This window comes from Manis pentadactyla, chromosome 1 (assembly GCF_030020395.1).
Source record: "Manis pentadactyla isolate mManPen7 chromosome 1, mManPen7.hap1, whole genome shotgun sequence".
Lineage (NCBI taxonomy): Eukaryota > Metazoa > Chordata > Mammalia > Pholidota > Manidae > Manis > Manis pentadactyla.
Window position 1 is genome coordinate 122,120,391 of NC_080019.1, and position 26,150 is coordinate 122,146,540.

At 41.5% G+C, this 26,150-nt stretch overlaps 1 protein-coding gene across 4 annotated transcripts in view; it reads right to left on the bottom strand.

Annotated features, from left to right (window-relative positions):
* ATP13A5 (ATPase 13A5) overlaps window positions 1-26,150 on the bottom strand; it is a 95,944-nt gene that overhangs the window by 49,989 nt on the left and 19,805 nt on the right. For all 4 annotated transcript variants that reach the window (XR_005022671.2, XM_036875248.2, XM_057501225.1 and 1 more), the window contains exons 7-12: window positions 23,404-23,538; window positions 14,967-15,039; window positions 13,994-14,122; window positions 6,537-6,707; window positions 4,106-4,263; window positions 1,153-1,341 (exon numbers count right to left, since the gene is read on the bottom strand). Coding sequence is in view for 3 of the 4 variants with exons in the window: in XM_036875248.2 (XP_036731143.2) it covers window positions 1,153-1,341; window positions 4,106-4,263; window positions 6,537-6,707; window positions 13,994-14,122; window positions 14,967-15,039; window positions 23,404-23,538 (855 nt within the window). In the remaining variant the exon portion in view is untranslated. The remainder of the gene's footprint in view (window positions 1-1,152; window positions 1,342-4,105; window positions 4,264-6,536; window positions 6,708-13,993; window positions 14,123-14,966; window positions 15,040-23,403; window positions 23,539-26,150) is intronic.

Consider the following 26,150-nt stretch of genomic DNA (forward strand, 5'->3'; position numbering starts at 1 on the left):
GAAGGGCTCCCATTCTCCTTCATGACAAGGCCTCACTCCTTAGCTTGGTATCTCAGGCCCTGAGCTGTTGGGCTCCTTCTCTCCAGCTACACTCCTGACCAAGTGGCCAGAATTCTAGCCACACCCCACTGTCCTGTCCCGCATGTGCTAGAGGTCTGGCACCCCTGTGCTTCTGAACTGCTCACCTCTGAGCCTGGGGCCCATTCTGTCCAACAACCAGACCACAGCCCCAAGGTGACCTTTCCCCTGTGGCACATAACCACACCCTGATGCTTTGCTTAGACCTGTACTAAGCATGCATTTCACTGCATTATCCTTTTCCACACTTCTGTTTTACCTGTTTCTCAACTAGCCCATGAGCTTCTCAAGAGCAAGGAACATCATTAATGGGTCTTTCTGGCAATGTGGGCTCACTATAAATTCGCAGGGCCTTTACCTGCTATTTAAATGCTAGTGAACCGAAGACATGGAGGGCCCAAGCCAGGCTCACTGTGTGCCAGCAGTTAACTGGCTTGCCCACACTGAGGGCAGGGTCTGAAGTCCCTCCAGGCTTCCATAGGAGCACAAGGGGTGGTCTCAGGCCCTGTCTTGTACCAGCAGTCCTCCCATCTAGACATCTGCCTCATTGCCACCTTTCCAGGGCCCTAAGCACAGAGACAACCATTTCTGGTCCTGAGTCCTGATAACCTGGGGAACAAAAGAGAAAAAGGGGTTGGAGTGCATAAACACGGGTCAATGTCTACTCTCTCCCTTTCCTTAAAAGTAGGAGAGGAGGAGAAAGGAATATGTCCACTTAAGCACAGGACAAAGCATTTCAGGGAAGAGAAATGTCCCTTACATTTTTTTGCTTGAAAATGCCAATCAGTCACAGAAATTACTACAGCAAGAGATTGTTTTGAAACCCCAAACAAGCACAAGAACATTACTTTTTTTAGGGAAGAAATTCATGATGTGATTGCTAAACCACTTCCTTAGCACTCATTAAATGGGCTTCTAGACTGTGACCTCACACTAGCTCGCTATGCGACCTTCTCTGGCTCCAGCATTCCCATCTGCAAAATGAGGGGCTGGACTAGGCATTCTTGGAGGCCCTTCCCAACTCAGCTCTGCCTAGAAATCATTAACTTATGATCTGGAAAATTTAGATCATACTTTGTCAAAGCACACGAGGTTTATTTGCCCACACATATTGATTCTCTGTGGGGAGATACAGAAGATTTTCTTTTTCTTCAGCCTCTTTTGTGCGTACACGATGCCGGTGGTCAGGGCAGCTGGTAGCACGGGAGGGACGGTCACGGTGAGGAGGATCAGGGCCATGGTCACCGAAGCTCCTGGAGGGGCCTGGGAAGGAGGAACACACAGGTCAGCCGAGCAGAGCGCGCTGGCTCCCTGTCGGGCACCATCCCTTTCAACACCACAGGAGCTCCAGGAACTCAGAAGGCTCCCAGCGTCAGCTCTTTAGGTGCAACTGAGTGTTCTCGAGGCTGCGCTCAAGAAATGAACACGTAGTGTCCCACTGCAGAAGAAAGGAGACCCTGATCTCCCCTCCACCCCACCTGCCCTTTCCCGACTCGGTTTCTCTCCGCTTCGCATTCTTTCCACTCAGAGCACCCACCCCTTCTCTGCTCATCATACTTCCACACACCTTCTGGACTCCCAGGGCACTGGGACTAGTCTTGAGTTGTAGGATTTCACACCTTGGCTTGACTGTTGTATTATAAGTCTCTCTCCCCTGCAAGCCTATGAACTCTTTGGTGTAGCAGCTGTGGCTTATTCATCTTTAAAGTCCTGTTCAAACTCTTCACATTCATCTCTAGATACTGAGCCTGGCAGTTTCTTGACACAGAGGAGGTGCTCAGCATATTGAAAGGTGAACAAACTGAGTGAATGGTAACCTAATAAGAACCATGACCAAGATTCTACAAAGATCTCAGCATATTTTATCTGCAATATGAAAGCCAATAATAAAAATATCTTGCTCTCACTGGACATACACTCTAGGGAAGGCATTGTGTTAGGCTACATACGTTATTTAATTACTCCTCACAATAACCATGTGATATAAATACTACTATTTTCTTCATTTAACAGGTATGGAAACTGAGGCTTAAAAAATTAAATAACTTCCCCAAGGCCACATGCCAGACAAATGGTGAGTATCTGAATCCTAGTTGGTCCAACCCCGGGACACAAATGCATAACCAGCTTGTTATATTATCAGGACTGTTCTTGTGAAGTCAGGATCCCATGTGGGTCTCAAAAGTTCACATGACTGATAAGCACAGGGCCAAGATTAAGTCACAGATAGCTTGTTTTATTTTTCACACACTCTAGATATTAATGGCCCTACCATCCATGAATTTGACAATAAAAAACATAAAAAATTAACTATAATTTTAGCCATCAAGTCCCCTTTTGAGTACTGGAAACATAGATTCATGTCCAGTAACAATGGCTGCTGAGTACATCTTTGGTCCAGCCTCAGTTTATCCCCAAATCCATCATTCCCTGCTTGGCCCGACCACAGCCAGAGGAGTTTGACCCTGAGGTCTTGGCCCTGCCTGACCCTGAGCCAGTGCAGACAGACGGCCAGCAGGTCCACAAAAGTCTGGGCCCACAGCAAGCAGGGGGCTGCGGTTAGCACTGTTGCTTTGGTGTGTACGGCGTCTGGCCCAGGAATCCTTCCTTCCCCAATTACTGCCAACACTGTCTGGTCCACAGGAGTGGGCTTGCTGCTTGTTTTCCTGCTCCACACTCCTGCTTCCCAGCTGGAACTGTAACACTGCCTCCAATTCCAGCCCTACTGACTGTGAGAGTCTGCCTAGCTCTTTCCAGAGTCCATTCTTTTGGTGCCAATGTGCCCTGGCCTTCTCTGCCCTGCCTGCCCTAGAAAGGGGGACTTTCAGATTTAGTGACTACTCAGAACTCAAGTATGAGCATGAACAGTGCCTACTGTTCATGTGACTGTGTCTTTGCCCACCAATATTCACCCCTCTTCCCCACAAAATACACATAAAATGTACTGATGCTGCCAGTTTGGGCATTGTAATTAGGTCACTCACACCCAATTTCATACCCATGTTTGGGTCCTTTCATTCATAATTTTTTTTTCCCTATAAGCCCACACTGCAAAAATTCCAGCATATCTCACAGAATAGACTGCATGGTTCACAACAGAATCTGTCAGACCAGAAAGGACCTCAGAGGTCGTATGTGACAACCTTTCCTTCTATAGTCATCATAGCTATTAAGAGAGACATCCAAATGAAACCAGACCCACTGAGTTTAAAAGGAAGTGGGAATCCGTGCAGCATACAGCTCTGTAAAGGTAGATGTTTAATTTCATTTCACAACCTAATGGTACACAGGGACAACTCACTAACTATATGGTATGTTGGGTATGTGCTGGACAATGTACACATGCAAATACTTTAGCCCTCTCAAATATTTTCCGGACACAGCATTCAAGATCTCCTTCAATCCCATCTATTCTTACCTTGCTAGATTTAATACCTTAATTGTTTGCTTGCTCCAGAAGACCCGTGTGCATTTCTTCTTTTGTGTTTTGCCCATTCAAATTCATAGGCCCTTCCTGCTCTCCAGTCTGATTGACCCAATCCTCTTCATCCTATCAGCCTTGAGCACCTGTATTTCCTCTGAGGCTCTTTGGACTTGGGTATGGCAAATGCCAGACTTGCAGTAAGCTCACATTCCCATCCAAGTGGCAAAAGGGGCCACGAACTTGGCGATTTTACATAACCGCACCATCTGGTACAATTTTCACTAACCACATATGGCAATTTCAATGTAAACTAATTAAATAGTTGAATTATTAATTTAAAGTAATTCATTAAAATGAAATAAAATTCAATGAATTTCCTCAGTCACCCTAGTCACACTCCAAGTACTCAATAGGCCCATGGGGTTAAGGCCTACCCAGTTGGAGAGTATAGACACAGAATATTTCCACCATCTCAGAAAGCTCTATTGGAGAGCATTGATACCCAGAATCATGGAACTAAGAGGTAAACTTATCTAACTCTTCTTAGTTAGGTCAGCCTCCTGGAGAAAACTGATATTAAAAAACCTGAACCCCAGTACTTACTCTGTGGTGCATATATACACCAAGGGCATAGAAAAACCCCATGACTCCAAGGCAGGCCAGAAACACTATGAACTTGAAGGCATCATTGTATAGTTTGAAGTTCAGAGGCCGTGGGTAGAGGATGGATCTCACCAAGTCCCCTTTGGCTGTATTGAAACCTACATAAAGATAATCACATATAGAGTAAGGCCCTTTAATACAGCACCCCCTAAATCAAAAATGGTTTGCGTTTTGGAATGAGCGATTAGCTAATAGGATTGCTTGAATATAGAATGAAAACAGCATGGCTGTGACCTAGCAGTGTATTTAAATGTGTTGCTCTTACAAGTCTCCAGCCACAAGAACAGGCGTTCGCTTAGCCCTGTTCAATTTCTCTCACTCTGGGGGTGCGGCGGGGTTGGGGTGCTTCAGTATCTCACACAGTGCAGCTCTCCCCACATACATGGGGCTTGGGGAGAGGAGACTAAGGAGCTGATGAATGCAGCAATCAGAGAAGATGAGCTGCCGAGAGAGGATTTTAAGGCACACATAGGTGTTGAAAATAGTAGAAAAATCAAGAGAAAAGGAAAACACAGGGCAAGTAATTTCTTAAATATAGATATGCTGCTGCTACTGTCATTCTTATGCTCAAAAACAATCCAGAGTCCTCACTTTTTAGAATAAAGTTTAAATTTCTAGACTTGGCATTCAAGTCCCCTTCAATCCAATCCATTCCTACCTTGCTAGACTTAGCTCTTAATTTCTCACTGTCCCAGAAGGTCCCTGTGTGTTCCCTCCTTTGTTTTGCAGACACAAATTGCGTGTCTTCCAAGCTGTCTGATATGATTGGCTAAGTCCTTATCATTCCATCAGTCTTGGCTCAAAATTCCACTTTAATCAAATAAATGTTTCCAGAATTCTACTCCCATACTTCACATCAAGATAATTTCTCCCAATCTTTGGAATCTCTGTAACACTGGTCAGATGACATCCATCACTGTTCTGCGTTTCAGTAGCTCTAAATTCATCTGTCTCCTGCACCAGATCACCTTTTTTAAGGGCAAGGAGCATGTTACAGTGTTTTTCTTTAGCCTTTAGTGATCACCTTTTTTAAGGGCAAGGAGCATGTTACAGTGTTTTTCTTTAGCCTTTAGTGCATAGCACTTGTTAGATACTTAATATATAAGTTATTGGAAAAAAAATGTTTGACTACTATATATTCTTGATCCAAGTCGGTATTGTAATTATACAACATGCCTTATTCCCACTGCTGGATGAACATTTGGTCTCCTCAAACGTGGGTTTGCAGGCTTTGGAGTAAAGGAGCAGTTTCCTCTAACCCGTTCCCTGACCATTTCACAAGCTCAAATCAGGTGGTTTCCGTGATCCCACCCATTAGCTTCTGCTTATCAGCAGGCTGAGAGATGGTCTCCTGCCCACCAGCTACTTTGAACATAAAAACAAAACTCAATATTTTTAACTTTTCAAAAATCATGTAGAACAACTGGATCATAAACTAAAGTATAGAGATATGGAAGTGCTAAGTGGCAGAAACGCAGATCAGGGTGAGTATCGAGAGCTGGGAACAGACCACAGAAGGTGTTGGTCATGTAATGTCATGTCAAAGATTAGGACTAATATTGGTTGTCTTGGAAAGTTTTTGAGCACCGTATATATGAATTGCTTCAAACTGTGTTTAGAAATATGACTTGGTGACAGATTGAAGGATAGGTTAGAGAAGGGTTGAACAAAATACAAAAAATTTTGAGGTTAAATTTGAAAGGAATAGTCAAAAGCTTATTTCTGTTGTAATAGTTTAGATAGGAGATGATGTCTCAACAAAACATCAACCATGGGGATGAAGACGACGGAGATGGGACTCAGAAAGTATTTGTGGAATTGACAGCAGGTGGCGCACTATTTGGTATGGGAGAAAGTAAGGAGTTTAAAATGATCTGAAGTGAGGAGTTCCATGGTGGTGCTGTCAATAGCAGGCAGTGTTATAGAGGAGGATGCGTTCACTGTCAGATGCCTTGACTTGGAAGCCTCTGTAGGGAACCCAAGTAGAGGTATCAAGCAGGGACCTTGAAATAGCAGCCCAGCAAGCAAGCCTTTGAAAGGAAAAAGTCCTCAAATGGTAGCAGTCGAACTGTTTTCTTAGTAATCACTTAGATGGGGTATAGAAGGAAAAAAGAAGCTTATGGACATAAGGCAAAACAAGAACTAGGAAATGTACTTCATTTTTGTGTATGTCTCATCATACACAAGGGTTTTAACAATGAACCTTTCTGTTGGAAGTGGTGGCAACTTCCAACAAGGGTCTGATTTGGAAGTAAGTATGGTTGTTATTACCAGAATGTGGCAAACTCCATAATCCTAAACAAAATCTCCCTAATGCAACTCCCCCACCTCCAATCATGGACTGTATTTACAAAAAGTGGAATCTACTAACCTGTTTGTAAGACAACTGCTTTTACTGGCCCCTGCCCGGAGGGCTTGACCTGGATAACTTCCGTTCCGCAGAAAAGGACATGTTTCCGATAATCCTCCGAACTGTGGGATTTCCAGGCCATGGTTTTCTCCGCATGGGGCAATGGTGTCTTTGTAACAGGTATACTTTCTCCTAAAGAAGATTGTATTTTGTTGATTCTGTCTGACCTCTGTGTTTAGACCTGGTGCTTACCAGTTCCAAGAAAATATACAAACCACAGCTAATCTGGTTTTAATGCCCATCTCATGTATCAGATGACTATTCTTAGGATGCTGTTGGTGCAAGCAGTGGTACACTTGATTATATTTAAAATATCTATTTACAATCTGCCTATCTTTTCCACACATGATCTACATGGTCTGTGTTATAATGTAAAAAACAGTCCATTTTAGCAAAAAGAGCTTCCATTTCATTCTCCTGTGTGTTCTTTGAGCCCAGCACTATTCTAGGCAATAAAGAAGCTATAAAGCATGTGTGTAATTATTATTTGCCTTTCATTTACTCATTGATCTATTCATTCAACAAATACTTTTAAGTGCTTATTCTGTACCAGGTACTGCTCTAGATGCTAGAAATATAATAATGAACAAGACAGGCAGAAATCCTGTCTTCATAAAGCTCAGGAGCCAGGCTAGTAAATAGCAGTAAATAATTAAATACAATAAAGTAGGTGTTCTGGTGATGTGAAGGTGATCAAATATCTAACACTAAAGGAGGATCAGAAAAGATTTCTTAGATAATTAATAAATGTCAACGTGACAGGAGAAGGCCAGACAGATCAAGCAGGAGAGGAAAGTGTTCTTGGAAGAAGTGGGAGGAACAGCATGGTGTGTTCTGGGCACTAAGATGGTTGACGATATTCAGGAGATTGAGGGTGAGAGTAGAGGTAAGCAATGCTACAAGTACAGAGATGAATGAGAAATGATGCCTTCCAAAAAATACAAAATATTCTTTATGATCTTTTTGGAGCTTGCAGTGAAAGATAGAAACCAATACAGCAAGACAGGGAGGGCTTCTTGTTTGTCTTTCTGGATGGTCTCAGCCCAACTTCCCATATGTAGCACCTCTAAATAGATACGTCCGTAATTGTCTATCTGCATTTGTCCTCTCTGCTGGGCTCTTGTTCTGAACTTCCCGACTGTGAGCTGTTCATTCCAATCCAGATATCCCATTAGCTTCTCCAACTCAACATATCTAAAATCTATATCAATATTTTTATCCCTAAACTTCCTCCTGACTTTCCTCTTCCTTTATGGTACCACCGTTTTGCTGAGTCCCTGGTTTACAGTCTCAAAATCATCTTTGATTCATTCTCTTCCCATCCTCTGCCCTCATGGAATGATGCTCCAAGTCCCAGTGCATTTTCCTTGTTAGTGGACAGCACGAGTCATCCTCAGACTCTTGCATCTGGGTCCCGATGGCGTCATTGGCAACTGCTGCCTGACTCCCGGTGGTTGCATTAACAATGGATTAACTGTGCTTTGTTTAGTTCTTTGAAATGAAAACATATTCTCTGGATAATGTGAGGCCACAGTGAAACTATAAACCTTTCCTTATGAGTAAGTACCTTAACCACAACCTGCCTTGACCTCCAGAGTCAGGCAAAAGCTCCCATACTTCCTCCTGTGTTTCTCCTTTATTCTCACACTACTACCACACTCACACTTCTGACAGCAGAGGGTTTTCTCTACAACAAGCAATTCTGTGAGATCAACTGGTTGTTGTACAGTTTAACTCAATTCAATTGACTGTCTACCTAGGAATAGCATCAGATCCCATAGGTTAAGGGTTCAGTCCCACAAGACTGCTCCCACTCCACCTGACTGCAAATCCGTGTTGTCACCTGTGTTTCTGACCCATAAATCTGAGGTTCCAGTGACCCCCTCATCAGGTTTAATTAACTTGCTAGAGTGGCTCACAGAACTAAGAGAAACACTGACATTTACCAGTTTAAGGAATACGAAAAAGGATACAGATGAGCATCCAGATGAAGAGGCTCACAGGGCAGGTCTGGGAGGGCCCCGAGCGCAGGAGCTTCTGCCCCCATGGAGTTGGTGTGCGTCACTCTTTGCTATATGGATGAGTTCATCCACTTGGAAACTGTCCAAACCCCCTACTATTGGGACTTTATTAATTCCATTTCTAGGACCTCTCCCATCTCTGGGCAATGAGGGGTAGGGATGGTGAGGCTGAAAATTCCAAGCTTCTAATCATGGCTGGTTCTTTCTGGGGACCAGTGCCCATCCCAGAGCCCTCCAGGAGCTCAGCCAGAGTAGAACAGGAGATGCTCCATATGCTCTTATCACTTATTAGGAGCTTTGTGCCAGGAACTGGGGACAGAGACATACGTATCCTTTTTTTTCTATGATCTCACACCTCTTAACTAGCCTCTCCCTTCCAGTCTCCTCCCTCTTTCCTCATCCCACACCACTTTCAGATGAATCTTACCAAAATCCCCTTTTATTATCTCACTCTTTTCTCAAAAACCCTTTAGCTTTTCCCTTGTCATGACTAATAACTCTCAAGCTCTCCTGCTAGAGTCAAAGCCACCACAGCCAGTGCATCACGGGCTGACACTCCCCTACACACGCTCCCGCTAAATGGGGCCATCTGCTCATACAGTCACCGACTGCCAGTCTTTGCTGGTACCATTCCTCTCCTTTCTGTGCTGGCTGTAAGTCAGGATATTTAAAATACAAGGAAAATTAGCGCAGAGTTAAAAAAGGATTCATTTCAGAGACAAAATACTAACAAAATGTTAATAGCACTTCCTGGCTCCCAGATTTAAAGGCACTAAAATGAGTTTAAAATTCCACCAGTATTTTGCTAACTGTTCAATTAGCAAGATAACATGTCATACTTCTAATTTGGAACTGGTATTATATGGATTATAGTTATACAAATGTACGTTCTCTCCTTCTAGGTAATAGCTGAGGGCAAGGACTTTGACACATATAACTTTTATGTTCCTCATTTCCTTACTGGTATGTAATAGGCTCAAAATACATATTTTTGCTGAATGCCTTGAATAAAAACAATTACCCAGGTTTTTCTATGATTGTTTTTTAAAACTAGTTTTCTATATGGTGCATTTTTTCCACATCCTAAGGTACAAGAAGCTATAAAATTTTATTAGTCATTTTGAATATTCTTCTGGAAATTTATTTAGCCAAGCATTGTCCCTAGTTCATTTTCTTTAAAACAGTTATGACATTCATCTTTTGTGTGGGTTTATCACTTGCATTCTAAATGCTTTTGTGAAAGGGACAGAACCTTTTGACCAATCTTCAAATCATTACACCACATTGTTTTGAAATCAGCCTTTGTAAAAGAAGATATTTATAGATAATTTTAAATGTTTTTCTCCCTTTGGATCACAGAATATTAATCCATAACATATGCTTAGACTAATATTAGTGAATATTTTCTGTCCACACAACCAACAGTATCAGGGGCAGGCAAAGATTTGATCAACCAGAGAGAGGAGTCATTTAGAAATAGTGTTTCAGAGATAACACTTAAGTTCCATGATTTTACACAGAGATGATTCTCAGGTTTCTTTTATACTCATCACATTTTAATAAGGAGTCTCATGCTTAGCCTTTCTTGGAATCTCAAGAAGGGATGATTCGCCTGCAAAAATTTGGAGGTCTGCGTAGGCTGGAGAGGGTTTCAGAAGGAAGTACACTTGTCATCAGATGTTGAGCTGGCTTCCAGGAGCTGGCCGCTGAGACATGGAGATTGCCTCCCCTGTGCTCAGTGAGCCAGATGTTGACATGGCTTGAAATGACATATTGTTTCATATATATATATACATATATATATATATATATATGTATATATATATATATATAGGGGGCCATTAGACTGTAAACTGTGTGAGGGCAGGGCCATTTTTCATCTGTCTTGGTGATTCCAGCACACAACACCATGTCTGGCACATAGTAGGCATTTCTGAATGCTTATTGAATGAATGGATAAGTGAATGTATACATGAAAGTAAGGGAGAAGGGGCAAGAAGAAAAAGGAAAAGAGGAAAGACCTGAACTATCACCCGATGGTGAGCTTCTCTGACAGGATGTGAATGTGGAATTGCCATCTAGGGAAATCCTGGTGAGATCGGGATCCCGTCCCACACAGAAGGTTCATGTAAACCAGCAATTCTAATGAACAGAGGGAGAGGGAAGGGACTGTGGCAGAGTGAATCCCACCCCTCTCCTCCCTAAGTACCCCTGAGAGAATGAGAGGCAGTAGTTACAGTCATGTGCTCAGAAGTCAAAATGCCTGGGTTTAAGTGTTTTATTTTCTTCATAGAACTTGTAAGAATTATGCCATTTAGTTATTTTCATGTTTTCTGTCTCTCCACTAGAGTGTCAGTTCCATGAGGGCAGAAGCCTTATCTGCCTTGTTCACTGCTGTAGCTCCAGCACCTTGTAGGGTTTCTGCTCCATGGCAGGGGGTCATAGACATTCGTGGAATCAATGAATGAATAAATAAACAAACGAGCCAAATCTCAGCTCCACTGTGTGACCTTAGGCAAATTACCTACCCTTCTGAACCTTAGAGTCTCCCACCTTATAGAGTTGTGGATAGAATGAAATAATATATGTAAAATGTTACCACAGTGTCTAATACATATAAGAACTAAGAAAAATTAGCTATTGTGCCAAGAGGAAATTTCAAGTTCTTAATAAAACTTCCCCCAAGGTATTCCCTTTTGCTTCTTAACTGCTTTGTGAGAAGCTAAATGTTGAAGGGGATCATCATGTCAGGAGGCAGAAAAAGAGCCAGAGAAGTTGATAACAGACTTTCAAAAGTCATTCATAAGTTTGATCATGAATTTTAGAGACTGCCTGAGAGCAAAAACCAAGCTTCTCTGCTCACCATGCCTTCCCTCTAACTACTTTGCTAGCTGAATAAAAATCTCTGGACTGGGAAATGGAAGGAAATCCAAAGGAAACAGATATTATGTGTCCCTGAGGCCTGCACCAAAGTAGGGTATAGAAGCATTCTAGAAGTATGTGGCAACTGAGAGCAAAGCACGAGGGTCTGAGTCCTGTTCAGATGAACAGGCCTGGGACATTTCCCAAGCTCAGAGTTGGGGGAAGCGGGCAAGTAAAGAAGAGCTTCCCTAGCCCAGACCTCCTCTCCAAGGCCTTGCACAAGCTCTTGTAGCTAGACTAGGAGGACCAGGACCGGCTCATTGACGGAATAACTACCCGACTCATGCCAGATACTTCACACTTCAACTTTCAGGGGCAGCGAAAATTGGAGCCAAAATAAACCGTTTAAGTGTAATTACAAAATGAAATGAAGCTTCTTGCATAGTTGACCCTATACTGATAGGATGGCGATGAGGAAGATCCCACAGTGGGCCTGCGCTGTGGATGCAAATTCACAGTAGAGAGAAAAAGGTGATGCGGCCCAAGCGAGGAAGGCAGCTTACCCCCTCAGCCTCCTTTTCCTCACTGCTGCCCCTCATGTCCCAGGGCAAATGCCCCCACCGGCCCTGATCCCTTTACTTGCTGAGTGGCCCTGGTGTCTTTTTACTTCAGTTTCTTCATCTATAAACTGGTATTACAATAGCTCTTAGTCTAATTCGTTTCACACCACAATGAAGTGAGTTACAAAAATTATTTACAAAATATACATTGCTATAGGGATGCTGGCAGTATTTGTTTTTTTTATTCTTACAAAATGAAGAATTCTATACACGCAAAGGCCTATTTTGTGCATGGGGAGAAGTATGTGAGTCACATTTGTGGACCAATGCTCTAGTTTTTGCAGTGTCAGGAATTGAACTCTCACTGATTGTCCAGTCAGATCTTTCCCACAAATAAGCACATGCATGGGAGGATCTATGCAGGCTGTGCCATGAAGTATTTATCACATGGTGGTACTTAGGGCTTTTTGAAAAAGTTAATGAGAAAAAAACAAGTATTTCTGTTTTATGTGTCTATCTCTAAAACTGACTTTTAGCAGTACTTAGGTTACGTAGCTATTAATGCTGTTGACTTAATTTTTCCAGAAACAGGCCCCAGGAAAACCCATTTATCATATAAGGCCATTTTAGGCGATTTAGTCCTTTTGTTGAAAAGCAACTTTGTTTACCATGTCCACTTCTCTGGAGCTCTCTGAGTGGGCCTCAGAATCAAGGCAAAAACGTTGCAGCTGAGCCATAGGCCTGGGGGAGTGAGCACTGCTGTCTGTCCGCCCCATTTTCTCACAGCCCTGCCTTCTGTCACCAGTGAGAGAAGCCACCTTCCTTGGCAGACTGCTGGGGAATGAGACAGTCCCTGCCTTTGAGTGAGGAGGACGGTTTTTCTGGAATTTGAGGCTTGTACACTGGGTACTATGGCAACATTCAGTATGAAAGATATGATCAGTATGCAAATCCCATCACTGTCATTATAAGGCAGTTAGATTTCAACACATTAAAGCAGTATTTTGTAATTATGCTGAATATATTTATGTTTACTACATTTTCTTGTCTCAATTTTAAATTAAGCAGACCCATTTTAAATGTGAAATCTGCTTATGTTGAACAATTTAGGAATAAATAATGAGTTCCTTTACATTTAGGTGATGTGAAAAAGTTTGTGTGAATGGGTTTTTTTCCCTGTCTTTAGCCATTTGGAAACAGAAAAATGCAACAATTTCCAAGTACAAAAGACAAATAATTTCTTTTTTTTTTTTTTTTTTTTAAGTATAGTCTCTTCTCTCGTTATGATGTCCTGTATGGGTTTTTTATTGTTGCCTGAAGAACGTTTTATAAATAGTGCCTTAGTAACTATACAAATTCAAGTGGAACTTTACAAAGAACATATGAGATCAAGGACAGTTCAAACCGTAAGTACACAACTGGCTTTCTGCTTGGTGAGATCAACTGGAAATACGATTCCAAAGAACACAGCTGTTACACTGCCTTTCTCTAAGGTTTGACTCAATCTCCTTCCCAGTGAAACCTGGGGCTCAGGTTTCCATTTACAGAGAGCAGGGCTGGTCCACCCCGCCAAGGGTGGGAGCTGGTGGTTTTTAAGACTGGGTTCTGTTTGAATAGGTGCCTAAGCCATTCTCTTGTTTATGAAAAGATTGCACATGAAAGAGCATAGAGCTCTCACCCTCCTCTGAACTAGAGCCCCCTACTCACCCCAGCCATCAGGCAATCCATTCACCACATGTATTAGATTTTCCTAGTTTCATATTTATTGTGGCTTGATTATTATATTGTTTAATGCTTCCTCTTCGCATATCTTGAATCTCCATCTGCATGAATAGGTCAGGTGTTTCTCCCACATCTATTTCTCAGTATCTTAGCATGTAGGCTGGTATGAAGCAGGTAAGTGCATTGATCTGCTTTGGTAACACTTAGACTGGATGTTGGACAGGAAAGAAGCAGCTCCATGACATCTGCTTACCTGTGAGCATGCCTTCATTCACCACACAGCTTCCATCAATTAGAAGAGCATCACATGGCAATGAGAATTTTCCTGGGAGAATAAGAATATCTCCAGGAACCAGGAGACGGGATTCCAGCACCTGCAAACCTACATAACAGCAAAGTTTCCATGACTGGCTGAACTTTTCCTGTTTTTGCCTAACAATGAAAATGACAGAACTCTCATCAACCTGCTGGCCAAGAACTCCAGGCTCACCTGCTCCAGCCCCTTCCCACTGACTGCAGATTCCCAGAAACCAGAATTAGGAAACTTATTCCTGGGCCATAGCAAAGAAATAGCTCTGCAACAAGATTCCATCTTGATCCTCATGCCTGGCACAGTGCTCTGCCCACAGAAGATACTCAAGGGGTTGGTCAATGGAGGAGCACCCCTTTGCTGATGCTTTTTCTCTTTGCTGGGTTCCTGACCCCTTGGGGTATACTCTGTCCTTGAATTGAGGCTTAGTATAAACCACCCAGGCAGCCCTGCAGCCCTGGGTGCAGCTGCTCACATTTTACAGAGAGCCATGCCACCCCATCCCAGGCTCAGTCAGAGCAAATGCCCAGCCACCATCTACAAGCCCTATTCAGGCCTAGGTTCTGCATAACCCATGGAAATGTGTGATTGGGATGGTTAGTTGAGGACATCTAAAAAGCCCACAGAAGGCTTACCTGGTAATATTCAAATGAGTAAAATGTGGAAGGCAGAGGGAATTTGAAGTAACCCAGACATTGGGTAGAAACGGTTCAATCAGGGCTGGAGTGAGGGTGAGGGTAGAAAGGTCAATGAGGCCCTCACTCATCAGGCCTGCAGTGCAGGTCAGCAAGTGTGACCTTGCTTCCTTAAGCTATGCATCATAGATGCCTTATTTGCCTTACCTGGGTTCAATCAGAAAAGTCCAATTCTACCCTGAGATGTTAGAGTGCTAAAGATGGCAAAACTTACCACTTACCTTTGCCTTTTACAAGGACGGTGACCTGGACCTTGTTGTGCTCCTCCACGAGGTTGTGCAGCTTAACGGATTGCTGCCAATTTAAAGTGAACATTTAAATATTAGACAGTCTATAACCCAAAAAGACATGACCTCAATACAGTAAATGCTGAGCTTGCTATTACAGCCAAGCCTTAGGGCAAAAGCTCAGGTTCTACCTTTGATGCTTCTACTTCGTGGCCCCAACTCCTTCCCCACCCAACCCCTGGCCTTCAGCAACAAATACAATCATTAGTTTAATGTATTCAATTCCAGGAACACTAATGCACAGCCACTGCCCCCCAAGGACCAAAGTTAACGCAAGCCTTTGCTTCTTGAGATGCACAATTAGGCTAGGGAAGAACGAGACCAGGAACAGGTCACTTCCCCTCTCAGTGCCTGTTGCCTTGTCTATCAAATAACAAAGCTGAACTTGATCTGTGAGTGGCTTTCGGTTGTAAAAGCCTTTGAATATTTGGGTTGTATTTTGATTGCATGTAGAACAGCCATCCCCTCCTTTATGAACTGGTGAATTGTCACATCAGGTAAGTCTGCAGATTGGAGTCACAAGATTCTGTTTAAATTCCTACTGTTACCACTTATGAGTTAGTTAGACTGTTTAATTCCTCTTTGCTCATCTGAAAGTGGAGACAGTATCTATGTTATAGGACTGTTTTACGCTAGTAAATGCTTCTCTTAGTTATCCCTTTGAATAGTACTCATCACAATGGTAAGAACTCAGTGAGTGTTAATGATTAATAAGAAAGTTGTTGTTGGAAAAATAGTTGTCTGAGTACATCAGCTGGAAAGATTCACATGAGGTGAAATACTGAACCATGTATGACCCTGTGCAAAGTGGAGAAGATGGAGGCAGCCTGGAGAAGTGGGGGTATCATCTCCTTGGATAGCTCAGGAGACAGGAAAGCAGGAGTGAGTGGGGATGTTGTCTACACAGTTCCCCATACTGACTGTCAGGGCACCATCAGCTGGAGGGAGTGCAATACTGGGTTAGCTGGGACACCCTTGGGAGGCACTGCCCCTTTCTGCAGAGATGCCACTTACGTGGATACCTCTACGTAGAAGAGATCTGAGTACTGTCACCGGTACTTGAACACAGCTAAACCTAATTCCAATATAAAACTTTTCCTTTTAGATGTTAAGGAAAATTATTTTCATCTGTTCTATTGATGACTTTTAATATTACGAATGTCACGACACTAAGACATGCTTTACACACAATTATGCAACTTTCCTCTTGAGAGAACTTAATGAATTCAGTGTTGATATTTATACAGAACAAATTTTTTGTTTACTTCAGTTGTGCATGAAAAGCTAAACTTCAATCATTTGGACCAGTTAAGTAGAAGAAGTGATATTACTATTGGATACATATTCATTGCCCTAATTTGGTTTCCTACAGCTTGCCTGTTGAGGCATCCATTTTAATGATGGATAATAGTGAGAAAGTCTGCTGTGGTTCTGTGACAAGAACACTGAATTCCATCAGGATTTGTTAGTTGCAGGTCAGGCTTACCCCCTAACTAGCCATGCACTGATATGTAGGAAATTTCACCTTCCTAATTACTTCCTCTGTAAACAGATGACATTGAATTGGATAATTTTCAAGTTCTTTACAAACTCTAAAATGGTGTGATACTAATTTATTTTGCATATCAGAGGTTTATTCAAAACCACCAAGGCATCATAGAAGAAATACCCAGGGTTTATAACTGACTCAAATTATTATTGTTTTTAAACAGTTTAGAACATTCAGCAACTACTATGTGCTAGGCACTGTTGTAGGCAATTGGAATATACACTTAATTTTTTTTAATCCTCAAAATAATACTATGATGAAAATGTTATCATCTCCCATGTACATATAACAAAACAAAAACAAAACAAAAGGCTTGAAAATGTTAAAGTAACTTGCCTACAATCATTTACTTAGTATTAGGATTGACAATCAAACCCATGTTCGTCTGACACTAAAGCCTTTTCTCTTGACGAATACGTTCTCCTAAAGTGCTTGAAAGCAGCCTTTTTCCTTTAAGAAGATAAACATACTTCTTTATAAATGTCTTTATTTTCTTGCTTGGCAAACTCTTATAGTCAATGCCATGATAACTTCAACTTAGCTTAAGAGGATGATAACACATTTGGAAATGGTGAAGGATGAGTTAATAATGCTTGACTGAAATCCTCAAAGCTCATTATGGCCTAAAGCTGGGTTTGTTTATGGGACTTAGCATTCCGCATAACCTGCCACGCTTCCATGCCTTTGTTCGAACTATTCCCCAGAATGTTCACCCCAGTTTTCTACTACCAAACTCTAATCCTTCACATAAAGCCCTGTTCAGATGTCACCTCCCCTCCATAAGCCCCTAACATCCCCAGGAAGAATTCATTATTCTGCTCTCCATGTTTGCATCTGCATCAGAGCACTGGTCACATTCCATTAAGCTATCTTTCTTGTCAGGTCTCCCCTGTGAGTCAGGCCATTCAAGGAAGGGACTGTATTGTATTCACCTATGTATCCGTGGCGTCTATCACATAGTAGGCCCTCAGCAAATATTTATTTACTAGAACGGAATTATTCTACTTCTCCCAACACACTGGAGTAGGATAATATAAGCATCCTTTTTGAGCTAATGTACTCAGAAACTCTACAAACACAGGTTTCTATGACAACCAGCCAGCTAGGAGAAAGCAAGTGCTGTGACGCTTGCCATGACTTGGGAGCTTGGCCTGATTTTCATTAGGCCCCCTCTGGTTTCCCCACTCCCTGTGTAGTGGGACCAGGATCAGTTTCCAAGACTAATTTGCATTTTGTTATTATTCAGCATCTGTTGCTGCGTGTCCTTGTGTTTGCTCTGGCTGGATTTCCTCCAGAGGTGAGTGATGAGGGCACTCACTCAGGGGTCTCTTGAGCCCAGCTCAGCCACGACCGAAGGCAAAGCGCGATGGGACAGGTACTCTCAGCGCTCTTTCCAGCAGCTCCCATGCCCAGGCGGAGCCAGCAGTGGAGTGCGCAACGCAGCTCAGTGCCCGTACAGGTGAGTGCCAAGGTGTGCACCCCTGCTCCACCAGCCTTGCAGGAAAGGGACCACAGTGGATGTTTCTTGGCTTAGAAAAGCTCAGCTCTGTGTGGCATGATTTGGGGCTAGTGTAGATGCAGGAAGATGTCTCATTCACTCCTGCCAACACCTCCCCTCTTAAAATTTTCAAAAAGCATGTATTTTTGTTCAGCATGATTTGGGGATGGCAGTAGATGCTCCTTTTTCCATTGCTGCCTACCACCTTCCCCAAATCTTCTGTCAGAAAATTATCAAACAATAGTTTAATCAAAACAAATAATGCTGCAAGGAAGCTCATGGGTCATGTGGAGGTTTTGCTGAGTAGAACAGCATGACTTGAAAACCCTCAGGAAACCTGGGGCTGAGGTCCAGAGCCATTGTTGCTGGGGAAGCGTGAGCCAGTCACTTCACCTCCCGTGCTGGCCCTGACCCTCTTTCTCAGGTGGTGTGAGGCCATGACAGTCAGATGTGTGTCCTCTTCCAGTTTGCCATGTCTCACTTTCACTAGGGATGTGCACGTACCCTACGGATGTTTGCCATGTGCCACACAAATCTTACATTAGGACTATGGAAGCCCTTTGTAAACTATAAAGTACTAGATATTGATTGTTGAGGATTTGTGATTTAAACTAAAAAGACAGAGTTTAGGAAACTGGCCTGCTTTGCATAGTGGTACAGGATGCCTTCCGAGTTGAGTCAGATAAGCTTTTATTAACAAATACTAACTGCTAATGGGATTAGTGCCTTTTTTGTTTTTTAAAGAAATCTTTCGTAATACTGCCATCAAGTCTAAGTTCCCATGTCAGTCACTGTTTTTAGCACAGGCACTTAGGGGTTCTGTTAAGATGTAGAACCTAAATGTTTAAATTCCATTAAGGATTTTTAAATACATATTAGGAAAATTACAGGTCCAAAAAAATAGAGAATACCTAATTTTGAAAGAGAAGATCTTTATAAGCAAACAGGAGACTCAGAACTCATAAAGAAAAAAAAAGAGAAACACATTTGATTAGACACATTTTTAATATCTGGCAAAAGTTTAGGTCAAGAGAAGAAAGGTAGACTAAAAAATAAAACTTTTCCATATGCATCATGAATAGAAAGAGGCAGTAAATAGCAGAGAAAGATGCTAATCTCCGGTAGTCAAAGGGAAATGTATCTAATCTCACCAGTAATTGGAAATGTAAATTAAAACAGTGGGACACAATTTTTAAAAAGTATCTTAGGTTGAAAAATTTTAAATATCGGTATACAACACCAAATGCTGGTGAGGATCTAGGGAAATGGGTACTTTCATAAGGTGCTGATAGGAGAGTGAATTATTTCATTTGGGGAAAATAATATTGCAGTATCTATTAAATATACCCAAAATATACATGTCTTTTGATTCAGCAACTTGGCTTTTGGTTGCTTTGTTTGAAAAAAAAAGCAAACAATAATAAGTAAAGACACACCTAGAATGTAGCTACATTTACTTCAACATATAAACATCCTCTGGTGGCAAAAATTGGAGAAGAAACCCTTTATTTTCCATAAACAAGAGAATGGTTGAATTAATTATGGTATACTATGGAATGTCACACCTTTCTTCTTAAGCATGATTTAGAATTCTTTGTTTACTTGGTATCCAATTACTTGGCCACTATATATATTGTAAAGGGAGAAATGCAAGATCCAGATTAATGTATTGAGTAAGAAGCTGTTTTATAAGACAAATACATAAATAAATCTCCATATAAACTTATATTTCTGTGCATCTTAGAGTAAAAAAAGTGAAACAATATGTTCAGCTGAAGATTACATTAATAAATAACAAAAAGATGTATTTGGGGTCTTAGTGCTTGAATTTGCCCTTTGGTGGATTCCCCTATAACAATAACTCTTAAGCATATAGAATGCATAACAATCACCTGTTATGCGACTTAATAATGCAGGTTCCTGTTATTACCTGGATATTTTGATTTAATAGATCCCGAGCTCAGGAATTTTGATGAACTTTTTACTGAACATTGCCCTCTAGAGTGTAGAATCAAACCTAATTTTTTCTACAACCCATCTACAACAGGAATTTCTATATTTCAGGGAGTTTCCTTAAAGAAGAGTATACCTGAGTTCCAAATGAAGAAATGGACATGGTACAGGAATTTTATAAAAGAGACTGAAGTTAGTCAAAAACATAGATGGGAAACGTCTAGAACAAAGACAATGTTTCAATTAGGCAGAAAATGCAAACGTTCTAGGGGACATAACAAGGAACAGAAACTTGTTAGGTTGGTTTAGGCAGAAGATGAGAATTTATGAGGATGCAGGGATGTCTTAGGAACCTAAGGTGGAAAGTGCAGCCAGGTCTCCCAAGAGGTCTGACTAGAAAGAGGAAATGCTATGAGGAAGAGGTTACTCTCTCTCTCTTTGCTGTACTGCATGTTGCTCACCTGTGTCTCACTGTGGATTTGGTTCAAGCTTGCTCTCTTCCTCTGCAGAAGCTTTTTCTCTGCTTAGCCACACACAGGGATCAAGGGTGGCCATCCTGGGTCTAGCTCTACATCACTTCTCAGATCACATTCCTAACAGAGTACGGCCAGCAGCTTCAGGCACTCATGCCAGAATACCAGGCAAAATCCCTTGGTCTCCCTCCTGCTGACGGGTTGGCTGGCTTCTACTGGTCAGATGCCTCCTGTTGCACTACATGTGCTGGGCAGTGGGCAGGGCACGGGGGACCATATGGAACAAACCAGGGGAAGGCTGCCACGGCTCTAGGTGCACCCAATTCTCAGAGAAAAGGAGTGCGGGTGGAGTACTTGCCCTAAAATATATGTTCATTTGTTCCATATCTGTCAGAAAAGAGGAGGCTAGAGAAAGTACCCAGGGTCCTGGGTCCAGCCCCTGGTAAAGTGCCTCTGTACTTTATGTCCCTGGGTTCCTTGAGCTACTGGTGCCTAGTATATATATCCCATTTGTGATTAAGGTAGTTTAAATGGGTTCTTTTATTTGCATGCCTTTTGGCTGAATAGTTTATCTGGATTATTAGTCCAACACCTAGCAGGGCCCAACAACAACTGGCTCCAGTCTGCAGCACAGTCTCCCAGATTTCCAGTGGCCAGAAAATTTCTTACTAGTGTTTTAAAGTTTTCAGGAACTTTTTTTTCATTCCTTATTGGTGGCACTGGCAAAATGATAGAATCCTATAATGGTGGCACCCAAAGCTACTGAGTTTAACATAATTTGCAGCTGAGGAAAGTGAACCCAGGAAGAAGAAGAGAGTCCTGGGGGGGTCACACAATGAATAAGTCAGTGGCTGTTAGAAGCCCTGTCTGGGGATGTTCCCGTTCTTCTGCCTTGTTCAAGTTACAGTGCTCCTCCCCTCAGTCTCTGTGCCCTCTCCCATCATTCCATTGCCTACTTCCCCCACTCTAGAAATAATAATAAAAACAGCAACAGCAACTCATTGATAACGTTTGGTGAGTGCCTACTATGTAGCAGGAACATAGGTGCTTCAAACTCATTGTTTCTCCTAATTCTCTCAACTGTAACACTGAATACCCAGCTCCCCACCTCCAACACCACAGAAGGGGAAGTTGATTATTGAAGTGTCGAGTTACAATAGTGTCAAGTAACACAAATAGGAGTGGTAAGGGAGAGATTTTAACATGACCAGACAAGGTCTGCCTGCCCAAAGTCCTGAGAGAATCCTGTGGTTTCCCAGGTGCTGCCCTGGTGCGTGACGGGGCAGTCACTGACTGGGCATAGGTGTCTCCCAACAGAAGGAAGCACATGGAGGAAGGACCGTAGTCACTGACATTTGACTTAAGCCAGAAAACATATGAGCGGCTTGCGGACATCAAATTAGTCTATTAAAGCAAAGATGTTTTAAAAAAACGGAAACTGGACATTAGATGTGGGGACTTCATGTTACATACCTCTATCAAATGACAAAGTTTGGGACACTGTAATTTCCCACTGTGGCTGAGCAGAATGGGTCAGACCTTTCATTGTCCTGGTGTCTATTTTCTTGCTTTTGCTCAAATGCCCAGCATTCACCAAAGGGTCAGTCACATTCTTGCTCCTGACTCGGCAGACAGATAGAAAGGATCTGCCACCATTAAAGCAAGCTACTAATCATTGTTAACATTTTTAAATTTAAATTAGTTCTGAAGAAACACACTCAGGCATTCATTTAAAAAATAAAACAAAACAGGAAACCCAAAACCCAAAAAACAAAAACAAATAAATAGAACAAAGCCCTTCTAGTCCTGTCTTGCTCAAAGTATCTCCAATTATTCAACTTTTCATTTTTAGATCCTGTTTTCTCTTTAAATACATATTGTCTTTCTTTCATTTCTCATGAAACACTTTCTAACTCAAGATGTGTAGGATCTAAACCCAGCTAAAATAGCCAATATTAGACCTAATATTTGTTGAGTGGCTGAAATAGAGCTGGAATGAAAGGTCTCTTGTCAGTTAGGCTGTTTCAGTCCACGTCTGCCTCACTGCCACGTGCCCGGAGTTTACTCTGGGGACAGCTAGAAATCATGTCTCCTCTCCCACTTACATTTGACTTTCATCCCCAGCTATGTCTGTACTTTGGAAAGAGCTTTTTGCTAAGAAAATGTTTTACATGCAGTAGAATTTCATTTTACCAGAGGCCAGAAGCCCTGACTGTCACAAACTGACTTTATGGCCCTGGAACCAGCTCCCTGTTTCTTAGGTATGAAGTTTGAGACCAGGTGGTTTCAACAGTTCAAGAGAGTCAACAGGCTGATACAATACCATGGCTTTCATGACTGAAAAGCTAATTTCACAGTCAGGTTTTCAAAAATATACAACAAATGAGGGTTGCCTCATGATTCAGTCTGACAAACTTAAGCAAAGCAGCAAACCATTTTCTGGAAGGATGATTTGGAAGGGCTGTGGAGTTATAAGAAATATTCAGCTAAATTCCATTTGAGAATGTGCGGTGACATCATTTTAAAACTGATTTTTTTCAAAAAAGAAGATTTTAAGCTATAAGATGAACGATGATGGTCAGAAAGAGGGAAAGGTCCTATGTTGGCATCATTAATCCATCACAGCGTCTTTCCCACGGTGCTCACACACAGCTTCAGAGTCTTTCTAAGCACAGTACGTAATGCAGACTTTGGTCAATAATCAGAGTTTGCAAAGATTTAAATCTACCTGATATTCCTACATCCCTCCTCCTGAGATCCCATGTTTAGTAAGCCCTTGTTTTTGGCTTTATGACCTATGTTTAACAAAGCAACTCTGCTCTCAGTGGAAATTCCATAGGTTTGGCTGCCTGTATAGCCAGAAACTAAATAGAACCCAAATGGGATGTCAGATCTTACCTGTCGCAAATCATACACACTTAAGATAATGGAGATAACAGACAAGATGATGATGGCCACAGAGTATTCTATGTAACCTTGAGACAGCCACAAAGTCAGGGTAAAGGCTTGGAATACATAGAATGGATTTAAAACCTGCAGGTAGAAAAAGAACATTTGGTCATTTGCATGGACCTTTAAGGTAGTGAAGATGCTGTTATTTCTTTGTAGAATGTTTTTTCCCCAATCTTTAAAACACACTACATCTTTTAATATTTAGGAATTCACTTAGAACTCAATTAAATTTTGGTGGAGACAATGTCAAGCATATAGAATGTGATATGGTGGAAGCAAAATTATGTTAAGCACTCAGAGTCTACAAATTGTTCTTATTTATTTTTGAATGTTCAAAAATATTTGACCAGTAATAAAACTTAAGAATTCTCCTTAGATTTATCCATAATGGAGAAAAAACGTGATTCAGTGTCTTTTTAAAACAAACTTCAATTTTAAACTTTTTCCCCCATTATTTATTTATTTGTTTGTTTTTCATTTTTTTCATTGGAAAGGAGTTGATGTACAGTATTACACTGGTTGAACATTTTTATTGCAGTTTCTTCTTCACATAATTACATGCTGCAGATTTAGTCAAGTTGTGCAATGGATAAAGATTCTACTTTTACCAAGTCATTTAAAAATAACATCCTCTTCATGTTGCGGGTGTTAGCAAGATGCTCTGAGAGCAAGTCAAGTGTGGGCCTTTACCTGACCAAGGAGGGCCAGTCTAACCCAAAGAAGAAAAAGGGCTCACCCCAAACTGTCTGACATGAAAATTGTGGCACAATGTATCACTAGCTCCAAAACAGGTCACCCATGCAGGTATTTTTGGCCACTTGATAGTACCTTCAACTTTTGTTATTCCCTTAACTGTCCCCATCTTGGTCCTGCTGACTCCACATTAATAATGACAGCAGAGATGGCCAGGGGGAGGGAGCTCGGGATGGCTCCCATGACGTACGCACACCGCATGACTTACAGAGCTCTCCTGAGCAGAGCAAGAATTCATTGCTTCATGAAGTGCTCTTTACGATTATTACAAATTAGAGGAAATGTTGCCTAAAACCAGTGTCACTCTTTCTTACCTCTCCTTTCTATAACTCCCTAATATGTTAAATAAACTTACTTTAGTCCTAAAAATGAACTGACATCCAGTCTGTAAGTTAATAGGCTGTATTAGACCCTTGGCTATATTTTGTACATTAAAAACACTTTTGTTCCTTTACATTTTTTGTTATTTCAGTTGCAACATGCTTTTCTTATAAATTATAGCTCTTCTGTCTTCTTGGCACAAAATGCTCCAATTGTAAATTATGCACTAATGGTAATACAATTTTGAGTTTATAGGAACTCAGTAGAAAATTAGTTAAATGCTTCTTGTAAAAGAAAACAGCACTACCATAATTAATCTAGCTCCCTTATTCAATATCCTTTTGAAACCAAATGTGAAGAACTAATTTTACTTGCTTTTTTTTCTATTATAGGCTTAGTAAGTGGGTGCCAGAAAATACTAGCACTCTTTTCAAAATAGACCAAATTGACACTTGGGAAAGTCTTTGGCAATTTGAAAATGTTCTTGAATAAGAAGTTTAAAAAGCAGCCTGCTTATGGGGAGGAGGGACTGTACGTATGTGGGGGCATGGGTTGTATGGGGTATTTCAGTCCATTTTGCTGTGAAACTAAAATGCTCTAAAAATTGTCTAGTAAAACATGCAGCACTGAGTGGGGACTCATTCAATCAGCCTGCTGGGTTTCATACAAGGGCTAGAGAGTGAAGGCCAGGAGCTCAGTGCTGGGGGAGTAAGACAGCAGGTGCCCCACCCTGACAGAGGACAAATCAAGCTTGCTGAAGGAAACAGCAGTAGCAGTGGGCTTTCCCTGCCCCCAAGTGGAGGCTGAGAAAAGTCACCCCCAGGGGTGGTTCACCAGCAGAGGTAGAATAAGATAGAACTGAGCTCATGGTACAAACATCAACTTGGTCAAACGCCAAGCTGGCTCAGGGTCTGTGTCTAAGATCCCAGAGGGACAGAGCCCACACCTCCCATAAAGGCCCTGGTTCTGAACAGGGAGTCCCTGGGGACTGTAAGTGGCAAACTCGGAGCCATCAAGGAGGGAGAATGAGCACAGAGAGAGAGAGGAAAATGGAAGTGGCATTAAGGTCCCACTTAAGGTGAGCTTACAAATAATAATAATGATAGCTTCAAAGCACACAAAGAAAACATTCTAAAAAGATCCCACTAACAAAAGAAGTCATTCTTGAGAAAATGGATATAACAGGGCAATATGGAAGAGACCAAAATAATATATTTACAATCTTTAAAAAGATCATAGAAGTAATAACAATACCTGCCCCAACTACCGTGATAAGCACCATCAAAAACTTAAGAAACAAAATAAACAGATTAGGAAACAGGAATCTGTCCCTCACACTGGAAAGAGATTTTTAAAGTAGATTTGAATTTAAAACAAGTGGTTATTGAAAAGGATCAGTTAGAGATCTGAAATAAAAAAACATTTTTATTGAAATATTTTTTTTAAATCTCAGTACACAAGAAAAACAGACTAAAAGACAATAGGAGTAACAGAAAGAAGTTGCATGAAACACAGATTTTGTTCACACCAAACTATCCATGTGTGGTTTAAGATTTCCCTGAATTCTAGGAGGTTAAAAATAAAGGACAGAAAATTTTTTTTTCAAAAATAAATGAAAA